Source organism: Stomoxys calcitrans, chromosome 2 (genome assembly GCF_963082655.1).
Source record: "Stomoxys calcitrans chromosome 2, idStoCalc2.1, whole genome shotgun sequence".
In the NCBI taxonomy this organism is placed as follows: Eukaryota; Metazoa; Arthropoda; class Insecta; order Diptera; family Muscidae; genus Stomoxys; species Stomoxys calcitrans.
In genome coordinates this window covers 237,083,753-237,107,452 of record NC_081553.1, presented here as the reverse complement: position 1 = coordinate 237,107,452, position 23,700 = coordinate 237,083,753, and the positions used below count along the sequence as shown (strand labels likewise).

At 37.1% G+C, this 23,700-nt stretch overlaps 5 protein-coding genes across 5 annotated transcripts; 3 read left to right on the top strand and 2 right to left on the bottom strand.

Annotated features, from left to right (window-relative positions):
- The first annotated feature begins 1,761 nt into the window (after window positions 1–1,761).
- On the top strand, window positions 1,762–7,662 carry LOC106088887 (uncharacterized). Its single transcript, XM_013254595.2, has 4 exons — window positions 1,762–1,860; window positions 1,924–2,231; window positions 3,344–3,454; window positions 7,441–7,662. Exons 1-4 carry the CDS (start codon window positions 1,762–1,764, stop codon window positions 7,613–7,615), a joined length of 693 nt encoding a protein of 230 aa, XP_013110049.2. The 3' UTR covers window positions 7,616–7,662.
- A 2,099-nt stretch (window positions 7,663–9,761) lies between these two features.
- Window positions 9,762–12,277, top strand: LOC106088883 (uncharacterized). The gene is made up of 3 exons (XM_013254591.1): window positions 9,762–9,904; window positions 11,939–12,049; window positions 12,118–12,277. Exons 1-3 carry the CDS (start codon window positions 9,762–9,764, stop codon window positions 12,275–12,277), a joined length of 414 nt encoding a protein of 137 aa, XP_013110045.1.
- A 62-nt stretch (window positions 12,278–12,339) lies between these two features.
- On the bottom strand, window positions 12,340–13,851 carry LOC106088882 (uncharacterized). Its single transcript, XM_013254590.2, has 3 exons — window positions 13,637–13,851; window positions 13,459–13,572; window positions 12,340–12,502 (listed from the first exon to the last, which is right to left on the bottom strand). Exons 1-3 carry the CDS (start codon window positions 13,849–13,851, stop codon window positions 12,340–12,342), a joined length of 492 nt encoding a protein of 163 aa, XP_013110044.2.
- Window positions 13,852–14,358: 507 nt separating this feature from the next.
- Window positions 14,359–17,817, top strand: LOC106088881 (uncharacterized). Its single transcript, XM_013254589.2, has 3 exons — window positions 14,359–15,146; window positions 17,496–17,606; window positions 17,679–17,817. The coding sequence occupies exons 1-3, from the start codon at window positions 14,359–14,361 to the stop codon at window positions 17,815–17,817; spliced, it is 1,038 nt and encodes a 345-aa protein (XP_013110043.1).
- Window positions 17,818–17,892: 75 nt separating this feature from the next.
- Window positions 17,893–23,082, bottom strand: LOC106088888 (uncharacterized). The gene is made up of 4 exons (XM_013254597.2): window positions 22,823–23,082; window positions 22,257–22,752; window positions 21,879–22,190; window positions 17,893–18,142 (listed from the first exon to the last, which is right to left on the bottom strand). Exons 1-4 carry the CDS (start codon window positions 23,037–23,039, stop codon window positions 17,893–17,895), a joined length of 1,275 nt encoding a protein of 424 aa, XP_013110051.2. The 5' UTR covers window positions 23,040–23,082.
- Window positions 23,083–23,700: the final 618 nt, after the last annotated feature.

Here is a 23,700-nt window from a genome sequence, read left to right as displayed (position 1 = left end):
TTAGATCGGACTATCTTTAGATATAGCTGCCATATAGACCGATCTGCCGATAAAGGGTCTGAAGCCCATAAAAGCTTGAATTTTTATCCCATTTCGCTGAAATTTGAAACAGTGGGTAGTTTTAGGTCTCCCTACATCCGTCTAAAATATGGTTTAGATCGGACTATATTTAGATATAGCTGTCATATACACCGATCTGCCGATAAAGGGTCTGAAGCCCAAAAAAGCTTTATTTATTTCCCGATTTCGCTGAAATTTGACGCAGTGAGTAGTTTTAGGTCTCTCGAAATCCTTCCCAAATATCGTTAGGATCGGACTATATCTAGACATACCTGCCATATACAGACCGATCTCCTGATAAAGAGTATAAAGCCCAAGAAAGCTTTATTTTTGATCCGGTTTTGCTGAAATTTGAAACATATGACCCAAATATGGTAAAGATCGGACTATATTTAGATATAGCTGTCATATAGACCGATATGCCGATTAACTGCCTGAAGCTCATAAAAGCTTTATTTATTACCCGATTTTGTTGAAATTTGAAATACAAAATTCAACAGTGACTTATATTTATAAGCCCAATCAATGTCCGTGCCGAATTTGGGTGCATAAGTTATCCCATTTTCACCGGATTGTGACGGAAGGGGGTTTACATATATACCCGAGGTGGTGTGTATCCAAAGTTCGGCCCGGCCGAACCTAACGCCTTTTTACTAGTTTTGATTGAAATAATTGAATAATGAATTGAAAATCTCCAAAAAATTTCATATATTTTTTTAATTGAATCAAACGAAAAAATTATTGCAAATTTCAAAAATGTTCAGTAATTTTTTTTACTTGGACTATTTTATTTGAAAAATTTTTCAATCACAGTTTTAATTGAAAATTTATTCGATCAATCAATTCAGTGATTGAAACCGATTTTTATTTTTTTCTTTGTGATAGGTATGTCGGGGTAGAGTTACGGAGTAGTAATCACAATCTGACACCGAAATTGGTGGCAAAAATGCCAAGCGGATATGTGGACCGTTCGTAATATGTACGATACTATTGTATATTGTGACAGGTTTCCTTTGTCATATTACCCGAAATGGTACTTAAACGCCATGCAGTTGAGAGACAGTAAAATGAGATGAACAACACAAATTCCATTTTTATTTGAAATTTGATGAAAGGTTTAAAAAACATTTTAGTATGGTAATATTGGCTATCTGGAATCAAACTACCCCGACATCTTTGCTTAGCCTTTGTGGGTAAACGAATCCATGAACTGCTTACTTTTTCGAAAATCGTATGTAGCCCAGATTTGCTATGAATGTGAAATTTCCAAACTATTAATAAAAACATCAATGCAATGGCCCTTAGTTTTATTAACGACATGCATCTATTGTCTTGCATTCATTTCCATTCTTAGGCCCGTGACAGGCTGTTTGAATGTTTGCAGCATACAGCAAAGAGAAGTTTTGTTTTAATTAGTCCCTTCGCTCACTGGCCGCAGATAAATAGGAGAATATGGGGGGCAGGGCGTTTCAATCAATGCTAATTAAATAAATTCGATTGACGAATGGCTGATGAATGAACAAAAAAAAGAATCCATTCTATTACAAAAACAAAAAAAAAACTTTCTAATTAGCACAGAGAGAAGCAGAATATGCGGCTCACTTGCTTGAATCGCAGGCTCTGTGAAATCTTTGAAATGAATCTGCCCAATCAGTTCGAACAACACCTGGGAGCTGTGTGCTGTGTTCCACTTGAGTAGACATGAATTTCGGATTTCTACTGTGTAGCCTAGTGTCGTGGTGGCCGACAACGGGCGTTGCAAATGCATTCCTTTTGTATCCTGCTGCCTCTGTTATACAGGTATGACGATGGGTGGGTGTAATTGCACATGTGTGTGTTGAGTGTCTCATAGTGTGGTTTCAGATAACAGCTTTGGTATCGGCCCCCATCGAAATTCCAGGGCGAAAACTCTATTGGGATTGGGGCATTCAAATGAACTACGACTTGCCATACAATCTGCAGAATTTCGTCAATTTACCCATATGGGAGGGTGAATGGGGTAATCGAAGGCGGCGAAATTTGGAAGAGTTACAAAGCCAGGACAATGGGAAAAACACCTGGTGGCATATTGCGGCTAAATACAATGAGCTGAATGATACGCAGCCTAAGAATCATCCGAGTGATTTTACAGCAGGTGAATTATACCACGACTTGGAGAATCTATTGACAAGGTACGAGTATGGTGGGGTCAAGGAATGTTTCTCTTTGACGTAACACCAACAATTATTAAGCCAAATTAGGGTAGTTAGAGGAGCATGTGTAACTCCTTGAAACTCTTGATTTCCCTAACTGCAACCAACAACTTTTGAACCATACACCATATTATGAGAGTACACTGACTTGGGCATTTGCTTTGCAACTCATAAAAATATTGATCTAAGACCCTAAACACTGTATCTAATCTTGATCTACCCAGCAAAAAGTAGGTAAGCACATATCATTACCCACTGCAATACCAGTAACCAAATCTTATGACTCGTAGGAATACCTCAGATTAAAAAATAATGGGTTACCCATAATGAGTTAAATAATTACTTATTGGTAATGAAAAGTTAAAGAATGACCTAAAGTAAGGCAATAATCCAAAAGAAAATTTGAAAGCGAAAAAAATTCTGTTAAATCTTAAAGTAATTACAAAATTCCCAAGACATCAATAATTTTTGTTTTCATTACATTTATGAGATATTGGGATTTACTATTAGAGCATTTAAATTAATTTTCCGTAGTTTTCTATAAAATTCATAGATTAAGTGGCAGTGTGGCCATTTCCCAAAAAATTTGGTTGTTTAACCACGGTAACTCTCTACATTTTCCTGTTCTAGAAATCTATTGAATAATTTTGGGCCAATATGGAATGAACATTTGCACACAAACATACAAATTATTTAAAATTTTTACAAATATTAGCTGCAGGAGTAAAGTAAAGACTCAAACCCCTGTTGGACCCTTCCCATTATATACTCTGAATTTCCTTTCTTTTGAGTACCACATCGCGGAGATTGAAGGGGCTTAAAACTATCAAACCCCTCTTAGACCCTTTTGCGCAGAATTTTCGGTACTCGTTATCTACACTGAATTTTCTTTCATTTGAGTAGATTGTAGATTGAAGGGGTTCATAATATTGAGAACCCTCTTGGACTCATAGCGCTTCCAATTTTTGGTCTAATTGTACGGTATTCGTAATTAATACGAAATTTCCAGCGCGATATTGTTGTTGTTTTCCGGTTTCAGGGTTTTTTTCACAAAATTTAACGGATTTTTATTTATTTTTCTATTGCCTTAGTTATGGATTCCATGAGACATGCTTGTTGAGAAGCGTTTGTGAACTAGCCCGCCATCCATTTGATGATGCTCAACAAAATCTGATCACAGAGATACTAACATTTCTTTTGACGTAAGTAGAAAATGCGACTTCATTTACACATATATATAAATACATACAACGATAACAATGTCATGTTTAAACTGATACTTGCTGTGTACACTTATGAAAAAAAGTCTGCTGAAAATAGCAAACACTGTCTGCTGAATATTAGCAGTTAATTTTGCTGCTATTGTAGCAGTAGTTTTGCCATTACAGCATTAGTTCTGCAATTACAGCAGTAGTTTCTTAATTTCAGAGCAGAAGGCTTACTGCAGAAAAAATTACTGCTGCTTATTTATGGGAGGGATGATAGAAGAAAAAATTTAACACATATGTAAATATGTGCCTCAGTGGATGTTTATAATCACCACCGAATGTATAGTTTCCATAACCTTTTTTAGATACAAAAAACCATGCCAGTCATTTGCACATTAGTAGAGCAATAACAAAAAATGCAAACTAGCTTAGCCACATTTTCAAATGTATTATAGCTTCTTTACAGTAATATTCCGCAAATTAAAATCATCTCTTCCAACAAAATTTCTAAAAAATACCTAAAGTAATCAAAACAAGTAACAGGCAACCATGAAAAGTAGCATACAGATTTTTTTACAGCAGACTGTACCTAAAACAGCAGATTTTGTTAGTTAAAATAGCAGTAAGAAATGTTTGCTAATATAGCAGCCCTATGTTTGCTGAAACACCAGTAATGTTTGCTTTCCCATTTTCAGCAGACAAATACTGCTGTTTTAGCAAACATGTTTGCTGTTTTGAACAACAAAATTGGTTGAGTGTACTATATAGTGCACATCACGATTAATCGTTTCTTATTATCTTTTATTATACAGCGGTCAAAAAAAGTATTCATCATTAGCAAAATTGATAATAAATTCACTTATTTTGGGTAATTGAAGAAAATTTAAAGTAAACAAATAATGCAGTTTTATGCAATAGTTTATTTTTCGTAATATGTTTTAAAATAAATTCAAAAAATAAATTTAATTAGCGCAAAAAATGCAATTTTATATAATAACACCAAAAACAGAACAAAAAAAGTATTCATCATTGATGTGCTATCATCAAAGTCAAATTCAAATATTATTTGGGAATCCCCCTTTTCTGTTTTATTTAGTAATGGAGGCTTTGCCCTTGACAGGAAATATTTAATTTCATTGAAAATATAGTTTTTGTCAAAATGGGTCGTAAGGAAAACGAGGTTTCTGATGAGGTAAAAGTTTTGATAATAAAACACCACAGGAATGGTTTAACTCAAAAAACTATCAGTGAAATATTAAATAGACCACGATCTACTATACAATCCATCATCAGAAAGTGGACAGAAACGAAAACTGTTGACAATAAACCAAGATCTGGTCGACCAAAAGCACTTTCAGTTGGAGATGTGCGTTGGATAGTGCGGCAAGTTCAGAAAACTCCGAAGACAAATGCGACCATTCTTCGTAAAAACACTATGGAATATTTAGGGAAGGAAGTTACTACACAAACAATTCGAAATACACTCAAAAGGCATAGTTACAGAGGAAGAACTGCACGTAAGAAGCCCTTTATAAATAAAATAAACCGAGTGAAAAGGCTAAACTTCGCAAAAATGTATGTAAAACAGCCCGAATCATTTTGGAAAACAGTCATTTTTGCAGACGAGAGCAAGTTTAATCTTTCTGGGTGCGATGGAAAGGTCATAGTGTACAGAAAACCAAATACAGAGCTTGAAGAACGAAACACAGTTGCTACTGTAAAACATGGTGGAGGTGGTTTAATGGTTTGGGGGTGTATGGCGGCTTCAGGAGCGGGAAATCTTGAAATTATTAATGGAGTAATGGATCATAAGTATTACATTGACATTTTAAAGAGGAATTTAAAAGATAGTGCTGTAAAACTTGGGCTTGGTAATAACTTTCAATATTATCAAGATAATGACCCCAAACATTCTGCTTTAAATACCAAGATGTGGATGCTGTATAACTGCCCCAAAGTCATTAAAACTCCTCCTCAAAGTCCCGACTTGAACCCAATTGAACATCTTTGGGAACATCTCGAACGCAAATTGAGAACGCGCAATTTTTCTAGCAAGAGTCAAATGCAACAGGTGATAATGGAGGAATGGACTAATATAGACCAAAATATAACCGCTAAATTAGTCCAATCGATGTCAAACCGTTTAAAAGAAGTTATAAGACGCGGTGGTCGAATAACAAAGTATTAATTTTTTTTAAATTATGTTATTTATTTTTTTGTTTTTTTGCAATGATGAATACTTTTTTTGTTTAATTTTTTGTGTTCAGCTATAAAATGGCCCTTTTTGTTCCAATAAATACTATTTTTTTCTTTAAAAACAATGAAATTGTGTACATATATATCACACAAGCACTACTGCATCATTAGTTTAATATGTTTTTATTCCAATTGTCTTTTGTAGACTTATTAAAAAAAAAAACATTGAATGATGAATACTTTTTTTGACCGCTGTATGTTATCAATAACCTACCAGTACAACTTTGCACTGGTATTTTATCCAGAACATCTGACTTGCACTGGGTGGGACTAAAATGAAACACAGCAGTTATGTCACCCTAACTAAAAACTTATTTCAAGCAATGTACTATCAAGTGAACTTAAAGCAACTATAAGTGTGTACACTCATAAAAATTTGTTAGTAAAAACAGCAAAAGTTTTGCTGTTACAACAGAACGTCTGCTGAAAATGAGACAGTAGTTATATTTCGCTATAACAGCAAACATTTTCTGCTATTTTTAGATGCTAAAAAAGTGCAAAAAGCCTAAAAATGTTATAAAGACTTCAACAATTTGTTTATTTCATCTTATCTTTAATTTTAAGTGGCGTAAATTTTTTTTTAAGTTGTAGGCAATTTTACATTTTTTTACGATTTTGAATAACAGCAGACAAAATAACTACCAATGTCATATTAATGCTTTTAAACCAGAAATGTGCACTTAAAACTAGAAAAAAAGTGATATAACGATATAGCAAATGCTTCAATTGTTGTGAAATAAAGGGTGATTTTTTAAGAGCTATAGGAAAGTTAAAAAAAAACACATAAAATTCATCGATAGTACGGTCCATATAATTTAATGTTTGAAGATTATTTCAGGCAAATGTTGACCGTGACTGCGCCACAAATGGTCCATCCGCTTAGTCCAATATTGGTATAACATTTCGGCCGGTATCTCATGAATAAATGCTTGAATGTTGTCTTCCCACGCGTCAATTGAAACGGGCTTGTCTGTATAGACATGAGCTTTAATAAGGCCCCACAAAAAATATCCTAAAGGCGTTAAGTCACACGATCTAGGCAGCCAATTGACCGGTTCACCGAACTCGCCTCTCAATAAATCCATTGTTACGCGTACTGTGTAGCATTTGGCACCATCTTGTTGAAACCACATGTCATGCAAGTCAAGTTCTTGCATTTTGGGCAAAAAAAGTTGGATATCACCTCACGGTAGGGCTCACCATTCACAGTTACGCTACGATTCTCATCATCTTTGAAGAAGTACGTTCCAATGATGCCACCAGCCCAAAAACCGCACCAAACTGTAACATTTTTTGGATGCATTGGAATTGGTTGCAGTGCTTCTGGCTGATCTTAACTCCAAAATTGACAATTCTGCTCATTTACGTATCCATTGAGCCAAAAATGAGCTTCGTCGCAAAATGGAAGAAGCGCGTAATGAACTTTCTTAACAGAGCGCGCATTTTGATAGTAAAATTCAATATTTTGCAAGTGTTGTTCGTTTTGTAAGACAATTCATGCTTCAATTATAGACCAAACTGAAAATGTTCGACAATGAAACAAAACCCGAAACGTACGTGAGCTGCTTAAACCAGGGTTGCCAAAAAGATAATAGCTAAAAATCACCCTTTGGTTCAAAAATCGTTTATGGTTTTATTCAATATTGGAAAATTTTTAGCTCATTTTGACAGTGTTTGCTGCTACCAGCAGTCTAATTTCTTTGTATGTATCGTTCTATTTACAGGCCCTCTTTACACGAAGCCTTTTCCGATTCGGAAACAATGTACCGCGAAGTTTATGAGACTGCTGAACGTAGAGGATTTTTGCATCACAATTGTGCCGACCTGTATAGCGAATGCCAAGAAGACCTGTTAACTGCCCTCACTAATGTAGACATGGCCAACAATGTTAATGCGTGATGTCCACAGCAGCCAACAATAAAGTCTAAGATAACCATATAAAAGAATAGTTGATTTTTTTTTTGCCTCATTAGAGACTAGACATGGAAAGCAGCTTAGAGCTTAAAATTATTTTAGTGTCGATTTCATGGTTGCCGGGATTTGTGATTGGGACTCTGCTCTATCCTGAATCGACTATAATGCAGGTCGGTATATTAAAAAAGGGTTTCCACTTGGATCTGAAATTGTTCAAAAGTGAAAAAAACAGTGATATTGACTATACATGGTGTGAAAAGGACAACAAAATGTTTTTTTTTTTTAATTAAAAGGTTATTAAAATGTCTTTAATGAAGGAACAACCAAAAGCAAATTAGACTCCGACAGAAGTCAAATTCTAGTTCATTTATATGTGAGTGAGCAAACAATACAGACTACATGAAATGATAAACTTTTGAGTTATTTATTAATATTCGAGCTACAAAGTCTACGGAAGAACATGAATCTATGTACACGCAAAAATATAATTTCTATTTTCAAAAACGTTGGACTTTGTTTACGATAAAAGTACGTGTTTTTTTGCGATAAATTCTTGTAAGAATTAATGACAAATATAAAGTTTTGTTACCCTGACAATACCCTTCAATCTTGATATATAGAATATTTTATTCGTGGCTTCAACTAGTTTTTCTCTATTTATAAAATAATTTAACGTCAAACGTTTAAAATGGATTAAGCATATTAATAATGACTCTGACTCCGGGAAGATTTCTCGACTCCGGATTTTTTTAAACATTTTTTTTTGTAAATTCAAAAATTTAAAAAAGTACGTTTCTTAATATTTTATGACTATTTACAGAAGTGGATTTTAATGACTTAGAAAAAACCGCACCTGCTTTCAAAAGTAGTAAGCTTATCGCCATTAATTTTTTTTTTAAATATAGTAACCATCAAATGCAACTACCCTCTAAAAAGGTTTCTAGCAATCTGACTCGTAAGAATTTTGAAACAATTTTTTGTTTGATTTTTTGAGTTATAAAAAATTCGACAAGCCAATTTTTGCCTTATATGATGGGAAACATTTTTTTTACTAGTTTCATTCGTCCACTTTACTTCATACTTACTAACCCGGGCTAGAATTTTTCTAAGACAGTTCTACTCTTGGGTTATATTCTATTTTGCCAATTCGTCGTTATTGCGTTAGATCAGTTCATCCATATTCAACAGAAAGCCAACATCACGATAGCGTTCGAATGAATGAGGCTACCCGCACGAATTTTTTTTATTTTAAAAAAATTTTTGAATTTAACTTTTTTTGTTGACACATTTTTTACTTCTTTGTCCGACTCCAACTCCGCCGCCCTGGTTGTAACATAATTCAAACTAAAATTTTTACGAATTTTAAGCAGATCTCAGTTTATTTGGATTTATTTCGATGTTATAATATACAATTATATTAAAAGCCTCCCATTTTCGGACAAAAAAATGGTTGTTGTTGTTTTCGCACATTTAAATACCTACTTTGTGATGGATATTTCTTTACTGCGTAGGTTAGGTTATGTTGAAAAGAGGGTGCAGATATTAACTCGCCCCATGCCACTATGGACATACATCTAAGTCAGTAATCGGCTTGTTGTGCGCGGAATTAAGTTAGGAATTCCGTGCTACTTAAAAAATCCTTACATAATTGTTTTCAACACCACTCTCCTAAGTTGGTTCATGTCTGGTATTTTGTCTCCACCTAAGTACCGGTATCTGTTAGACGCGAAAGCCGGGCAATGACAAAGGAAATGCTCCAACGTCTCATCATCTTCCCCGTATGCCCTACACATGCTATCACTTGACGCACCGATTTTACATAAGTGAGCTCGTAGTCCAATGTGTCCCGTTATAATACCAATAGCTATACTGACCTCCTTATTGCTTCCTTTCAGTAATAACCTCGTCTTCCCACGATCTGGATCAAGGACCAAGGCACAATAACAGACATCAAATTATCCCGAATTTATGCCTTCTAGCATAAAACTATCCGTTTCTTTCAACCTTTGCTTTATTAAAAAAAGTTTATTACCCATCATTTCAGCTAACAGGTTCCGTTTCTATACCAATAACACCACTACCATTAAAGCGCAGAGCTTTTTTCGATTGGGGGCTGCAAATGAACTACAACATGCCATTCAATTTGTCGTCCTTCTACATGGCACCAATATGGGCATCAAGAAACAATGAAATCTCCAAACGACAAACGAACGAGAATGACTATGATTTTAATCCCCTGGAATTCTACAGAAGTCTGGAGAGTATAATAGAAAGGTAATTGGTAGCGCTGGCAAACTTTTGATAAACACAATATTCGATATTTTCGATATTTTTAATAATAAATATCGATACTATCGATAATACTCCATCACCTATATTTCAAACGAAAATGAGAAGTAAAAACCCAGGCCAATAAATTTATGTGCATTGTGTAGAATTGCGCTAAAAAGTGCAAATTATCTTTAAATTTTTTCTCATGCATTATTATTTTCCAAGGAATTTTTAAACTTCCACAGAAATAAAGAATAACGGATGATGTTGAAACAGAGAAATGGTCATGGAATGGCAAAGTGTTGAAGGTAGTGAACATTTTGCCCTTTAATTGTTGTTCAATACTGGTCGCATTTAGATGGGAAAAAGCAAAATTTTTTTTGCACACAAAAAAAAATTGGTTCATTGATGCAATTAATTTTTTATTTCAAACTGCTTCAATCACGAAAATGATAATATCAATCACAGTTTTTGAGAAAGATAATTGAAAAAATTTCAATTAAAGTATGGATTGAAAATTTTGAAATTTTGAGCGGCTATACTTTTTCAAAACGGACAGTTATAACAGTGCTTTTGGGTCTTAAAAAGTTTCTACTTTCATTAAAAATTGATTGGAAAAACTTACTACCTTGACCACTAAAATTGTTTTCTTTTTGTTTCTCGATTTGTTCGCCAGTTGTTTTCATTAAACAATAACGACGTTAAACACTAGCTTTTTTTCCATTTATCGATCTATTCGTTCGCCAATTCATTGAATACAGCTGATTTTATAGAGAGAAAACAGCGGTTTTCATTAATTTGGCGAACGAATCGAAAGAGAACAAAAGCTAGTGTTATATGCTGTTATTGTTTAATTGAATGAGATACAATTTCAATCACATTTTATACCCTAAAATTTTTTAAGATCCAATTAATAAATGATTGAATCAAAAAATTTTTTATTGAAAATAACAAAAAATTCAATGACGATCGTAATTGAAAAAAAAAAATCAAATTCAATTAAAAAAATGATTGAATTAATTAATTTTTTAATTGATAATGACAAAAATTTCAATCACGGTCGTAATTGAAAAAAGATCGGATTCAATTAAAGAAATGATTGAATCAATTCATCTTTTAATTGAGAATTCCCAAAATTTCCATCACGATCGTAATTGAAAAATAAATCAATATTCAATTAAAAAATGATTGATTCAATTAATTTTTTAATTGAAAGCATATTTATTTTCAATTTTTAATTGAAGAAATTTTCCTGAATTTTTTTTTTGTGCACATATAATTATTTGTTTAGGGTATATAGAAATATGTTTAGATAGGGTGGGGTATATAGAAAAATAGCAGTATCAATGCCCATCCGAATAAAACCAAATTTAATGAAGACGGAAGTTGAAAGTCTTGGGGGAAATCATTGTACAAGATTTTAGCCCAATCGAATGAAAATTGAGCCATCTAAAGGCGCAATGTATCTTATAGGATGTCGATAGTATCTGGTGCACAATGGTGCAAACCTTTAAAAGGCGTAATTCAACATCCACATCAAATATGTTGGAAATGAGACCATAAACTGATGCAGATCCCATTTGACGTTTTGAACACCAATTTAGTCTAAATTCCATATGGGTCTTAAACAGTGTATAAACCGATACTTCCGCCCTCATATCGGAGGGCGGAATTTTATTGCGCTTTATCTGAGGTTAGTTTTGTTGGGTCGTGTTATGTCTTGCAATTTGAAAGCTTTGTATGGTCTAAATCTTTCTACATCCTGCTATAGATTCCATGAAAACCTAACTTCCAATTTTAGTTTTTAAGCACCTTCATCTTTTATTGCAGTGGCTAAATTATGGCATTTGGACTTTTGTTATGGCCTTATGATATTTAACATTATTATATTTGACATATGAGAAATACCATCTTTGGTCCTGTATATTAAATTCGGCGCTGCCAAACTTAATGCGTTTTTACCAACCTGGCTTTATTTTCGTTCAATTAATTTGATGACTTCATTTGGTCCTCATCTTAAATAATTCTCTTTTACAGCTATGGCTTTGACAAATCTTGCTGGAAACGCTCGATTTGTGAATTGGCTCGTCATCCCTTCGAGAGGATCGATGATAATTGGTTAATAGATCTCGTAACATTCGTAATGACGTAAGTCCTCTTGACCAGAAACTCCTTTTGAAATTAAAATTTCCTACAATAGACTCTTGCATTAACAGCCCTTCTCAGTTCAAAATAATATCTGCCCATGAAGCTGAAGAACAACCAAATCCTTACAATTTAGCCGAACATCTGGGACGCTCTGGAAAACTATGCCATCATTTGTACCCGAAGTGTAAGAATGATCCTCTGAATATGTTGACAATCGTTTTCGAATAAAGTTAAACCCAAAATCCTTATTTCAGTGCTTGGTGTATCTTTTATTATGGTTTTCCAAGGTATCAGTATAAAATTTCAGTTTTGGTTAATAGACTCAGTAAATCCACACTGCATTTTGGGTATAGATAAGCACAGTCTTCACCTAGAAAACCACTTCTTTCGGCCTCTTCATATGTTTCCTGATACAATGTTTCAGAAGGGGCAAATCCTTCGTGTTGCGAGGGCCTGCAATGCATATGGATAAAAAAAGTGTTTTAGTCTAAAAAAAATACAATATAATTGAATAGAAGAAATTTTTATAACCACCAAATGTTGTCATTCGTGGTTTGCCATACATCGAAGTATTCATTTTCCACCATATAAAGTAAAGTCGTTTAATTTTAACCATGTCTGTGAGTCTGTTGTTATCAGGCTGCCGTCTTGAAAAATGGGAATATTGAGCTTGATTCGAACAGAGAACTTTTCTGCCCACACGCAGGTTATGTTTGAAAAAGGGTGTATATTGAATAATACCTTGAGTTAGCCCCTAATCTTTTTCTAATCTTCCGAAATACGTTCTAGAGCTTAAAAAACGGATATATTTATCCGATGATGCCTTATTTAGCCATATTTGATCTAAATGATTAAATGAGCAAATTTTGTCGAAAACAATGAAATTATTAAAATTCTGGGGGGGCTAAAACTTTTCTTGGTTCTGTAAGTCATATTGGCAGCAAAGGCAAGACGGTTATCATATTTTACATTCCTCTAATATTTAAAAATTTTGTTAGAAAATACACAGAAAAAAACTATTACGAAAACTTTTTTTTGTTAAAAATGGAATAGAATCCCTCCCTCCGTCCCTCCCTCCCTCCCTCCGTCCCTCCGTCCCTCCCTCCCTCCGTCCCTCCCTCCCTCCCTCCGTCCCTCCCTCCCTCCGTCCCTCCCTCCCTCCGTCCCTTCCTCCCTCCCTCCCTCCCTCCGTCCCTCCCTCCGTCCCTCCCTCCGTCCCTCCCTCCGTCCCTCCCTCCGTCCCTCCCTCCGTCCCTCCCTCCGTCCCTCCCTCCGTCCCTCCCTCCGTCCCTCCCTCCGTCCCTCCCTCCGTCCCTCCCTCCGTCCCTCCCTCCGTCCCTCCCTCCGTAACTGCATTGACTGCATAAGTTGCCATCTAGACTAAGTTACATTTGCCTTGTTACACTTACGTTAGAATAAAGGTTATTATGTGGGTTAGGATATTGTGATGCTCCGCCTCATCAAAGGGATGCCTGGCCAATTCACATACACTTCTCAACAGGCAGGTTTCGTCAAAGCCATAACTGCAAGTTTTTTGGTATAAAATACAGTCATACAGTCTTCTTTTCAACAAGATTTCCAACTCACCTGAGCAATAAATCCTCCAAGCTTTGATACAGTTCGCCGGCACTAAAATCGCTTGGATGCATGCCTCCGCTAAATGTTGCATTATAATGCGCCAAGGCCTTCCAGTGCTTGGGTTCTGGCCAGGGGTGTGATGGCAAAGAACGTTTACGATTTATAGGACTGTGTTTGCCAGGCCAAATGGGTATATTGTAAAAGGAAGACAGCTGGTAGGGCATTTCATAGCCCATGGCAAAACACCAATCCACAATAACGCGGCGCTCGGGAAAATATTCTGGTATCGGCACAGAGACGGAAGCAACCAACTGAGTGGAGGAAAGTTAGAACAAAATATTGGCGATATGGCTAAAGCACACTTACCCCCAAAGATGTAGATGCAGGGTACAGCAGAGAATGACAACTGTCTAGGAGAACAGCGAAGGTGATCCATTCGATGAACACCATTGCACCATAAATTCTGAAACAACTTTCGTCTACAATTTCACTTTTCAGACTAACCATTGGACATTGGGAATTCTATCATTCGACGAATTTTGTTCTTTGTCTTGTAATGAGGTCGGCTGGTGGTTGTCAGTCTTTTGTGTGGTCTCGTCATAATCAAAGTAAAAAGGTGTCATTGAGTGATAATGGGATAGGTAAATATTCCCACCCATTTGATGTCTTATTTAGTCCAACTGCTTTAGGTGCAGTAGTTCGATTTAAATGGGCAACGCTTTTGGTTCGAAATGCGACAAGTGCGGAATTGGATTTTTTTAGCTGTTTTCATTGCCTTCTTCGGTGTGGGTGTGAAAAGTCAAAATTCATCATTAACCTCCACCTTAAGGACTCCGGTGGAACGTGTATTTTCGCGTCGAAAGAGATGGCTGCTTTTCCCCAGGGGGGCTCAGATAAAGTTTACGGTGTCGGTGAGCAAACGTTTATTGGCCTTATATCCCAGAGGCCTTAATTTTGTAATTGAAGCTGCGACCTACTATCCGCTTCCCTCGGCGCGAATCGATTTAATACCAAAACGCCTGCGAAAGCCCACTACCAAGGCTCCCATGCCCAGTGGACCGACTCGTTTAAATCTTATCGGTATACCAGGATCCCTCATAAAGTACAGGGCTAAACCTGCCACAAGAGCACCAATGGTGCAGCGCATAGACTACAATGCCTCGTCCTTGCAATGGTTGCCTCCGAGTGTGGCAAGAATTCCACCAAACCCCCCACCGAAATGGATCAAATACCACAGACCGGAGTATTTGCACAGATATCAATGGACCCCCCAGAAGCATCAAAAGTATGTGGAGAAGTATGCAAAACCAAGATATCCAGCAACCAAATGGCACAACCGGAGGACGTATTTCAACAAGCCAGGGCATTGGAGTCGTTATGGCAGAGATATTGAATTGAATCACGAACTTCATGGTTGTTGTGATGAGGAGGACACAGATGAGTTTGTGGATTCTCCTCACTATGTTAACTACAGGAATCGCAGGGATCTGTTTGGGCACTTTGAGGGACTGAGCAAAATGTAAGTCGCTGATTTGTAGATGCTTAAACCATAGAAAAATTATCTCAATTAAGTGAGTTATGTGTGTACTTAGGTATTTCCCCGCAAGTGGGAAAATTTTTAAACCCACCACTAAAGGGTGGGGGTATATTGATTTTGTCATGCGTTTGCAATACATCGAAATATCCATTTCCGAGCCTATAAAGTATATATATTCTCGATCAGCGTAAAAATCGTTAAAGACGATCTGGCCATGTCCGTCCGTTTGCCCGTTCGTTGGTTCGTCTGTCTGTTGAAATCACGTTACAGTCTTTAAAAATAGAGATATGAAGCTGAAACTTTGCACAGATTCTTTTTTGTCCATAAGCAGGTTAAGTTCAAAGATGGGCTTTATCGGACTATATCTTGATATAGCCCCCATATAGACCGTTACGCCAATTTAGGGTTTTAGGTCTATAAAAGCCACATTTATTATCCGATTTTGCTGAAATTCGGGACAGCGTGTTGTGGTAGGTCAGCCTAGATCCTTCTTCAGATCGGTCCAGATTGAGATATAGCTGCCATATAGACCGATCCGCCCATAAAAGCCGCATTTATTATCCGATTTTGCTGAAATTTGGGACAGTGAGATGTGTTAGGTCCTTTGGCATCTCTCTGCAATTTGGCCCAGATCGGTTCAGATTTGGATATAGCTGCCATATAAACCGATCTCTCGATTTAAGGTTTTGGGGCTATTAAAAGCGCATTTATTGTCCGATGTCACCGAAATTTGGGACACCGAGTTGTGTAAGGCCCTTCGTCATTCTTTTTCAATTTGGCTCAGATCAGTCTAGATTTGGATATAGCTGTCATATAGACCGATGTCTCGATTTAAGGTTTTGGGGCCATAAAAGGCGTATTTACTGTCCGATTTCGTCGAAATTTGGGGCAGTAAGTGGTGTTAGGCTCTTCGACATTTTTTTGAAACTTGGCCCAAATCGGTCTAAATTTGGATATAGCTGGTATTTAGACCGATATCTTCATTTAAAGTCTTGGCGCCATGAAAGGCGCATTTATAATCCGCCTTCACTGAAATTTGATACAGTGGCTTATGTTAGGCTTTTTGACATCCGTGTCGTATATGGTTCAGACCAGTTGATTTTGCCCGAAGTGGTGGGTGTCCAAAGTTTTTTTAATTTGATCAATGCTTTTTTCGTACTATGAGACAATTTGTTAACAGATTTTAAATTTCTTTTCCTCACAAGCATAGCGCATAGTATTCAACACAAAAAATAAAGAAAAACATGGCCCAAATAAGTTTATGCGGCAACTTGAAAATTTTCAAAAGGTTGCATTTGATAGTTGTTTTTTTCCAAGAGGGAACTTTTCTCTTCTTTTCAGCGGCAAAAGCCTAGAAAATATTGAAATTATTGAAAAATTGCCACTTTTCTAACCAATTTCTTGATTTAAGTAATTTTGGGGTATATTGTACTAAGTTTCTGAATTTCCCATGAACACTCCATTAAGGAACAGGGGATACCTCGCTCATATCAATGAGTGCAGTCCGATTCAAGTTTAACGGATACATATTTGATACATATTTCCCATTCAATAGTAAAGCTTCCTTTAACCGATCTTTCGATTTGGCAAAAATGTACTTTACAAGGCGCACCACCAATTTTTTCATTTTTGCACTCCCCCCAAATTTTGATCCCAGGAACACATATCTGAAATTCGTTTTTGGGGCAAAGGGGTGCCCAAGAGGTAAAAAACCCACCTTGGGGGAAGTGGACGAACCTATCAAATGAAAGGTATTGTCGAGTAGATTACGAAAACGCAAAAACATATCTAAAAATTGGACCCGGGAAGGACCTAAGGGGTCTTGAGAATTTTTAACCCAGGTAATATAGGCCATATGGGTATCAAATGAAAAGTAAGATCGCTCGATTTTTTGAAAAATGTTTCTTTCTTTTAGAGCTTAATATTTTTTTTTTTGCATATCTATCGTAATTTACTTCTTAGTACCTTTCATTTGATATTTACATTACCTTTTTAGCATATTCATAGTCTACTCGACAATACCATTCTTTTAATGCCCACATTGCCTAGGTTGGTCCATTTCTTGTCAAGGGCGGGGTTTTTGGCCCCTCTGGGGGCCCAGGGGCTCTTGCCCCAAAAACGCACTTCTGCTCGTGTTCCTGGGATCAACCCACTTCTACATACCAAATTACAGCGAAATCGGAGGTGAGCCCTGTAAAGTGCATTTTTGCCATCGATTTTATGAGGACAGATAACCTCATCCGATATCGACAAATTCAGTTCCAATTTCGCTTATAAGCTTTTTAAAAATTTACATTTTTATAACTAGAAAATAACAAAATTTCATTTTAGTTTGGGCATCGATATGAAAACCTGCATCATGAGAGCCATGTGTGATAGCAAGCGATTTTTAATGCCACCCGGATACTCATTGTTCCATGATATTTTAAGGATAATACTCACGTGAGTTGAAGTGAAGTGCTGAGTTGTCATGGTTGGCCAATAATCTGTCTTACCGTTTTGGTTTTTCCATAGTTTTCCCACAATAAATGGTCTACAGGATGACTACTCGCGTATGATGAAAGCGGATTTTGAGACATGCGATGCATTTCTGCAAAATAAATGTCCCATTAGTCTCTTGGATTGGCTGTTAAGTTCAAAGCGCTCATTGTGAAATAAAACTCTATATCTCTAGAATATCTTCCGAAGTTGTTTTTATTTATTTGGGGGGCGTGAGCTTTTGCCTGATCTACATAACAAAATGCGATGTCCACAGGGAATCCTTGCATAGATGATACCTTGCCGAACAATCCCCACGGTGGCCATTGGCAGCATCATAGCGTTGTTCCTTGTAACCTCGTTCCCTATCGAAGGCCTCGGGTAGTGTGAAGAGGGCACGCATTAATTCGCCCACAAAGGATCCAGGTTCATGCTCTTCGCCTTTTTGTCCAGTCTCACAGAGAGCCCTAAGCACACAGTGATGTCCATTGGAGCCGCGTCTGGCAAAGAATCAATGAGTTTAATGTGTAAGTGTGTCAATGCATTTTATTGGTTGTGTCTACGAGTGTGTGTGCTATGGTGTGTATGCTGTGATTGGAAGGTCCTTTCAAATGTTATTGTTATTTAATGTTAATATTTCATCACATGAATCCCTGTTGAGAGTAATTGTTTAAAGTAATTGAAGGATTTCCCATCCCCATTGCACATCCTTTCCCATAGAACTGTATTGTGTCTTGTGGTGCATCAGCAGAAGATGAGTACTGTGATGAAACCATGAGTCGGCCAAGAGATTGACCATTCAATGGGACAAAGCAATGAAAAGTAAAATTTGAAATGTGCAGTGTCGTCTGTTTGTCGTAGCACAGTGGGGATGATATGAAATTATGGCTAATGTGCATTGAAGCCTTATTTAATACAAAGACCAAGTCACAGCAACCAGCGAAGTTATTCCGCAAAACATTGCAAAAATCGAGATATTTTTTGCTATTTATCACTTTACGGTTTCGGTTTACTTTTGATTATTCTACTACTGGCGATTTCCTTCTATATGACCTAATTTAGACCATATTTGACGCATAAATCGGAGGCAGAGCTATCATATATGGAATTCAAAGGTATGAGGAGGGTAGAACATAACTGAAATCAAAGTTCGGGTTTTACTATCAAGGTAGGAGCCGTTTCTCGAAACACCCTCCTGGCGAAGTATGAGCCTATACAGCCAGATAAATTTGATAGTAAAAACTGCAAACATTTTTGCTGCATCAGCATTTTTTTGCTAAAACAGCAAACATTTTCTGCTGTTTCCAAATGGTAAAGTGTTAAATGAACCCTTAAACATCAGAAGTACTTTAAAAACTTGTTTATTTAAGTTTATCTCTTAACTTTAGGAGTATATGTATATCGTAAATATTTTTCTAATTGTCTACAATTTCAAAATTTTTTAACGCTTTCAAATAACAGCAGACAAATTATCTACCTGAAATTGCCAAAAATGTATTTTGGTATACAGCAAATGTTTAGGTAATCGCCGAGAATTTTAAAAAATTGGAAAGTTTTACGGCAAAAAGAGGATAAAAATGGTTTAAGGTCAGCAGACCCAACAAACTTTTCTTTTATCGTTTCTCTGTTATCGTTTCTTTGAAGGTTTAAAGGGCCAATCAGGACAAATTAAGAATAGTTGTCAATAGAGTACTAATCTGTTGCTCAAGCTTTTTGTTCAAGGAATATAGGAGGATGGGCGCCTAACTCAAGACCCCTCCCCTATGAACATCTAGACCTGTGATGGGCAGATAAGCGCATACTTTTGCACATCGTTATGTACTCACAGAAGATCATAAGTCCGCGGGATTGGTTATAATGTGCAAATGACTGCGTATATCCCTTCACTGATTTCAAAGAAATCTTTTTAAGAGTACCGTACGACTATGCCTTGGCATTTACTGTAATATTTTCGAACAACCCTTGGTAAGATTACCTTATTGGGCAGTTAGTTGGACAGATATTCATCTGAAAAGAAGTGTTTGGTGGTGCTCAGGTCAATAAACCAATTACAATGTTTTTTCTTTTTTTACCCTATACTACTACTGTGGTACAAGTGCATTTGTTTGTAACACCCAGAAGGAAGAGAGATAGACCCATTGATAAGTATACCAATCGACTCAGAACCACTTTCTGCTTCTGAATCCGTCTATCTGTTTGTCCGTCTGTCCAAGTTAATTTGTGTACAAAGTACAGGTCACAGTTTTCATCCGATCGTCTAAAAATTTGATACAGGCATGTTTTTCAGCCTAGAGATGAAGCCTATTGAAATTGGAAAAAATCGGTTCAGATTTGGATATATCTCCCATATATATGGTCGTCCGATTTGCAGTAATAATGCAATAAAATGGTCATTTGTTAACGGATTCTCTCAAAATTTGGCAGGAAGGATTTTCTCTTGACTCTCGACATTACTATTGAATTTCATGGAAATCGGTTTAGATTTAGATATAGCTCTCATATATATACTTCGCCCGATTTTAAATCCTAGAGTCACAGCAAACGTATTTATTGACCCATCCTGCCAAAATTAGGCAAAACGCTTTCCCCGACGACAGTCACAGAATCTGAGAAGTTTGCTCGAAATCGATTCAGATTTAGGTGTAGCTCCCATATATATGTTCGTCCGATTTTGAGAAATATTGCAAGAAAGTGCTCATTTTTTAACCGATTCTCTCGTTTTAAATCACAATGCTCAATCATTGGCATAAAAGTGAGAGGATTCGAAAGGAAAATTCTATAGATAATTTGGTCTAATGTGTTGGTATACCCTCCACCATAGGATGGGGGTATACTAATTTCGTCATTCTGTTTGTAACACCTCGAAATATGCGTCTGAGACCTCATAAAGTATATTTATTCTTGATCGTCTGTCATTTTCAGTCAATCTAGCCATGTCCGTCCGTCTGTCTGTCGAAAGCACGCTAATTTTCGAAGGATTTTTATTAGTGTAGGTTTTTTTTTGATATAGTTGCCATATAAACCAATCTTGGGTCTTGACTTCTGGAGTTTCTAGAGGGCGCAATTCTCACCCGATTTGTCAGAAATTTTGCACGTAGTGTTTTGGTATCACTTCCAACAACTGCGTTAACTATGATACAAATCGGTTCATAATCTGGTATAGCTGTCATATAAACCAATCTTGGATCTTGACTTCTGGAGCCTATAGAGGGCGCAATTCTCAACCGATTTGTCAGAAATTTTGCATGAGATGTTTTGTTATGACTTCCAATAACTGTGCTAAGTATGGCGCAAATCAGTTCATAACCTGATATAGCTGCCATATAAACCGATCTGGGATCTTGACTTCTTGAGCCTCTAGAGGGCGCAATTTTCATCCGATTTGGAAGAAATTTTGTACAACGGCTTCTCGCATGACCTTCAACATACGTGTCTAATACGGTCTGAATCGATCAATAGCTTGATACAGCTCCCATATAAACCGATCTCCCGATTTTGCTTCTTGAGCCCCTAGAAGGCGCAATTCTTATCCGAATGAACTGAAATATTACACAATGACTTCTACAATGTTCAGCATTCATTTATGGTCCGAATCGGACCATAACTTGATATAGCTCCAATAGCACAACAGTTCTTCAATATTCTTTGTTTGCCTAAGGAGAGATATTGCGCATAGAACTCGACAAATGCGATCCATGGTGGAGGGTATATAAGGTTCGGCCCGGCCGAACTTAGCACGCTTTTACTTGTTTTTAATTAGTTATTTAATTTCACGACCCCTACTAGGACCCCTCCATGCAAGTTATATACGACATTTTTATGTGCACTCATATCATCCCATTGTGCTTTTATATTCTGCCATTGTAAATTCTCCAGTATCTGTGCTAGATGATTGTGTGCCAAATAGGGATTGCCAAGCGAAAGGTCGAATGAATGAAAGTATCAAAGCACAAATGGACACAAATACATATGCATATGTTAAATGACAGCGCGAGAGAGGGAGAGAGAGAGAATATATGCGTCGCAGATCTGAAACACTTCAATTAGTTTCACTCAAGTGCCATCATCACTTCTGTCATAAGCAAAAGCAAGAATATCTGCTCGACAAAACCTAGTGGGATTGTATGGCATGGACAGGATTAGTAGTAGCAGTAGTAATGAACAATAAGGAGGCCACTCAGTGTGTAAGTGTGTGTGTGTGTGCTTGAGAGGAGGTAAGGGAACAAATCTTCTTACCCTTCCAAATAGCTTTCGATCCTTTCGTACAAATCACGACGTGTCTGGCGATGGTGATTAATGTGAATTCGATCCACTTTGCTAAAGCTGTCACTACTTCGAATGCTGCGTCCATGGTGGCGATGGGATGGGACGTCAGCGTTTGCATTGTCATTTGTTACACTTCGTTTGCCAAATATGGGCAATACTCGATGCTCCGAACGACCAGTACTTTGCGAGTACGGTCCGTGTTTCCATAGGCTGGGCTGAGGTCTTTGGTCGAAGCGCCTTGATCCTGGAACAAGTGGTCTATTTCGCATTGAGTTATTGAATCTGAAATGAAACTCCGTCTTTGAGATTTCTTGGTCTTTTCACACTTTAACTTTGTTAACTGCTTGCCTTGAGGCTAAATTCCACCAAGGATACTTGGCGGTAATGCGTGGAGAATTTCTGCTATTCGTACCTCCACTCGATGTCCACTTTGTGAAGGGATGTAGGGGCTTTGGACTGTAATAAGAGTTGTCCTTGCGATGCCAGTCATCTTTGCGGGTGGCATACTTTTGCCAATTCGCATATTGCTTTGGCCGATAGTAGCTGTCTGGGCGTCTATCGGCATAATACTGCCAATGCATAGGCGGTCGGAAGAGAGGTTGCAGATTGGTGTAGTACTTGTTGTCGGGAGGGCTTTGGTTTTTGGTAGGTTTGGTATCCACATATTTGATGTTGGTTATGGTGTCGTTTCGTGTAGTTCCCAGTGTGCCATCTTTTAAGCGATCGGTGAGATCGTTTAGAATCTCGCTTGGCGGTTTACTGGGCAATTCCCAGGCCAAGGCCACAGTCACTCCCAGGATGAGATAATTTGTGTAGTCCACCATGCCCACAATCAAATCGTAGACTTTAAATAAATGTTTACACAACTCAGATGATTGGATTTTGAATGCATAGATAGTCTGTGTAAATCTTACCCAGCTGGAATGAGGATCCTTCGGGAAACTCCAAATATCTTCTCTTTCTATGCAAGGGAATGTTGTTGCCATAGCGTTGCTCTTCTTCCAATTTTTGCTCGATTCTATGTTCTAGCGTAAGGACGGTCTCGTTTTGGTTGTTTGCCACAACAGGGTATTGCATTAGCAGTAGCAGGCTGGCCCCATATTGCAGCAGTTTGAGTAGATGGAACTGCATTTTGCCCAGGCGCAGGAGATTGGCTAATAATCGATAGCATAAACCACTCTTTGTTGTCTGATTGAAAACTGATGCTGTAAAAAACACCAGAAACGTAGACTCGTTCTTGTTTGAGTCATCCACTAGCGAGGGGAGTGACTCGACGAAAGGGCATGAGAACAATTAACAACAGCAGTAAATTTGCTTTCTACCTACGTAGTGAATTTCAACTCGAATTGTGTTAACAATTTCTTGTTGTTTTGGAGCCATGGAGCAAACACAGTGTTACGATGGTAAATGAAATCGATGCTGCTATCAGTGAGTTTTAAAGTCAACTTTTTTGTTTTATGCCAAATTTTAAATTTGTTGTGTATTTTTTTTTAACCCAAGGCATAGATGGTATGTTACTTCGAAACATTAACCCATTAAAGCCGAATGGGTGGAAAAAATCCAAAGACAGTCTTAGACAAATTCTAGTTCGAGTTAGAAAATAGAGATCCCAATGCAGTTTTGGTTGGAGTAAAGTGGGCGAATGAAACTAGTTAAAACAAGCGAATGAAACTAGTTACAGCATGCTAAGTTCGGCCGGGCCGAATCTTATATACCCTCCACAATGGATCGCATTTGTCAGGTTCTTTTTCCAGTAATTATGGATACAAATTGCCATGTTATTGGAGCCATA

What these genes read in the sequence shown, in the direction of transcription:
- LOC106088882 (XM_013254590.2), bottom strand. Translation starts at nt 13,851, where the DNA reads ATGCCCTACCAGCTGTCTTCCTTTTACAATATACCCATTTGGCCTGGC. An exon ending in TTGGAGGATTTATTGCTCAG is followed by an intron (nt 13,573 to 13,636) that starts GTGAGTTGGAAA and finishes AAAAACTTGCAG; the next exon opens with TTATGGCTTTGACGAAACCT. An exon ending in ATAATAACCTTTATTCTAAC is followed by an intron (nt 12,503 to 13,458) that starts GTAAGTGTAACA and finishes TATGCATTGCAG; the next exon opens with GCCCTCGCAACACGAAGGAT.
- LOC106088883 (XM_013254591.1), top strand. Translation starts at nt 9,762, where the DNA reads ATGCCATTCAATTTGTCGTCCTTCTACATGGCACCAATATGGGCATCA. An exon ending in CTGGAGAGTATAATAGAAAG is followed by an intron (nt 9,905 to 11,938) that starts GTAATTGGTAGC and finishes TCTCTTTTACAG; the next exon opens with CTATGGCTTTGACAAATCTT. An exon ending in CTCGTAACATTCGTAATGAC is followed by an intron (nt 12,050 to 12,117) that starts GTAAGTCCTCTT and finishes TTGCATTAACAG; the next exon opens with CCCTTCTCAGTTCAAAATAA.
- LOC106088887 (XM_013254595.2), top strand. Translation starts at nt 1,762, where the DNA reads ATGAATTTCGGATTTCTACTGTGTAGCCTAGTGTCGTGGTGGCCGACA. An exon ending in CTGCTGCCTCTGTTATACAG is followed by an intron (nt 1,861 to 1,923) that starts GTATGACGATGG and finishes GTGTGGTTTCAG; the next exon opens with ATAACAGCTTTGGTATCGGC. An exon ending in TTGGAGAATCTATTGACAAG is followed by an intron (nt 2,232 to 3,343) that starts GTACGAGTATGG and finishes CTATTGCCTTAG; the next exon opens with TTATGGATTCCATGAGACAT.
- LOC106088881 (XM_013254589.2), top strand. Translation starts at nt 14,359, where the DNA reads ATGCGACAAGTGCGGAATTGGATTTTTTTAGCTGTTTTCATTGCCTTC. An exon ending in TTTGAGGGACTGAGCAAAAT is followed by an intron (nt 15,147 to 17,495) that starts GTAAGTCGCTGA and finishes ATTTCATTTTAG; the next exon opens with TTTGGGCATCGATATGAAAA. An exon ending in ATTTTAAGGATAATACTCAC is followed by an intron (nt 17,607 to 17,678) that starts GTGAGTTGAAGT and finishes GTTTTTCCATAG; the next exon opens with TTTTCCCACAATAAATGGTC.
- LOC106088888 (XM_013254597.2), bottom strand. Translation starts at nt 23,039, where the DNA reads ATGCAGTTCCATCTACTCAAACTGCTGCAATATGGGGCCAGCCTGCTA. An exon ending in AGGATCCTCATTCCAGCTGG is followed by an intron (nt 22,753 to 22,822) that starts GTAAGATTTACA and finishes ATTTATTTAAAG; the next exon opens with TCTACGATTTGATTGTGGGC. An exon ending in ATCGAAAGCTATTTGGAAGG is followed by an intron (nt 18,143 to 21,878) that starts GTAAGAAGATTT and finishes ATTCTTTGCCAG; the next exon opens with ACGCGGCTCCAATGGACATC.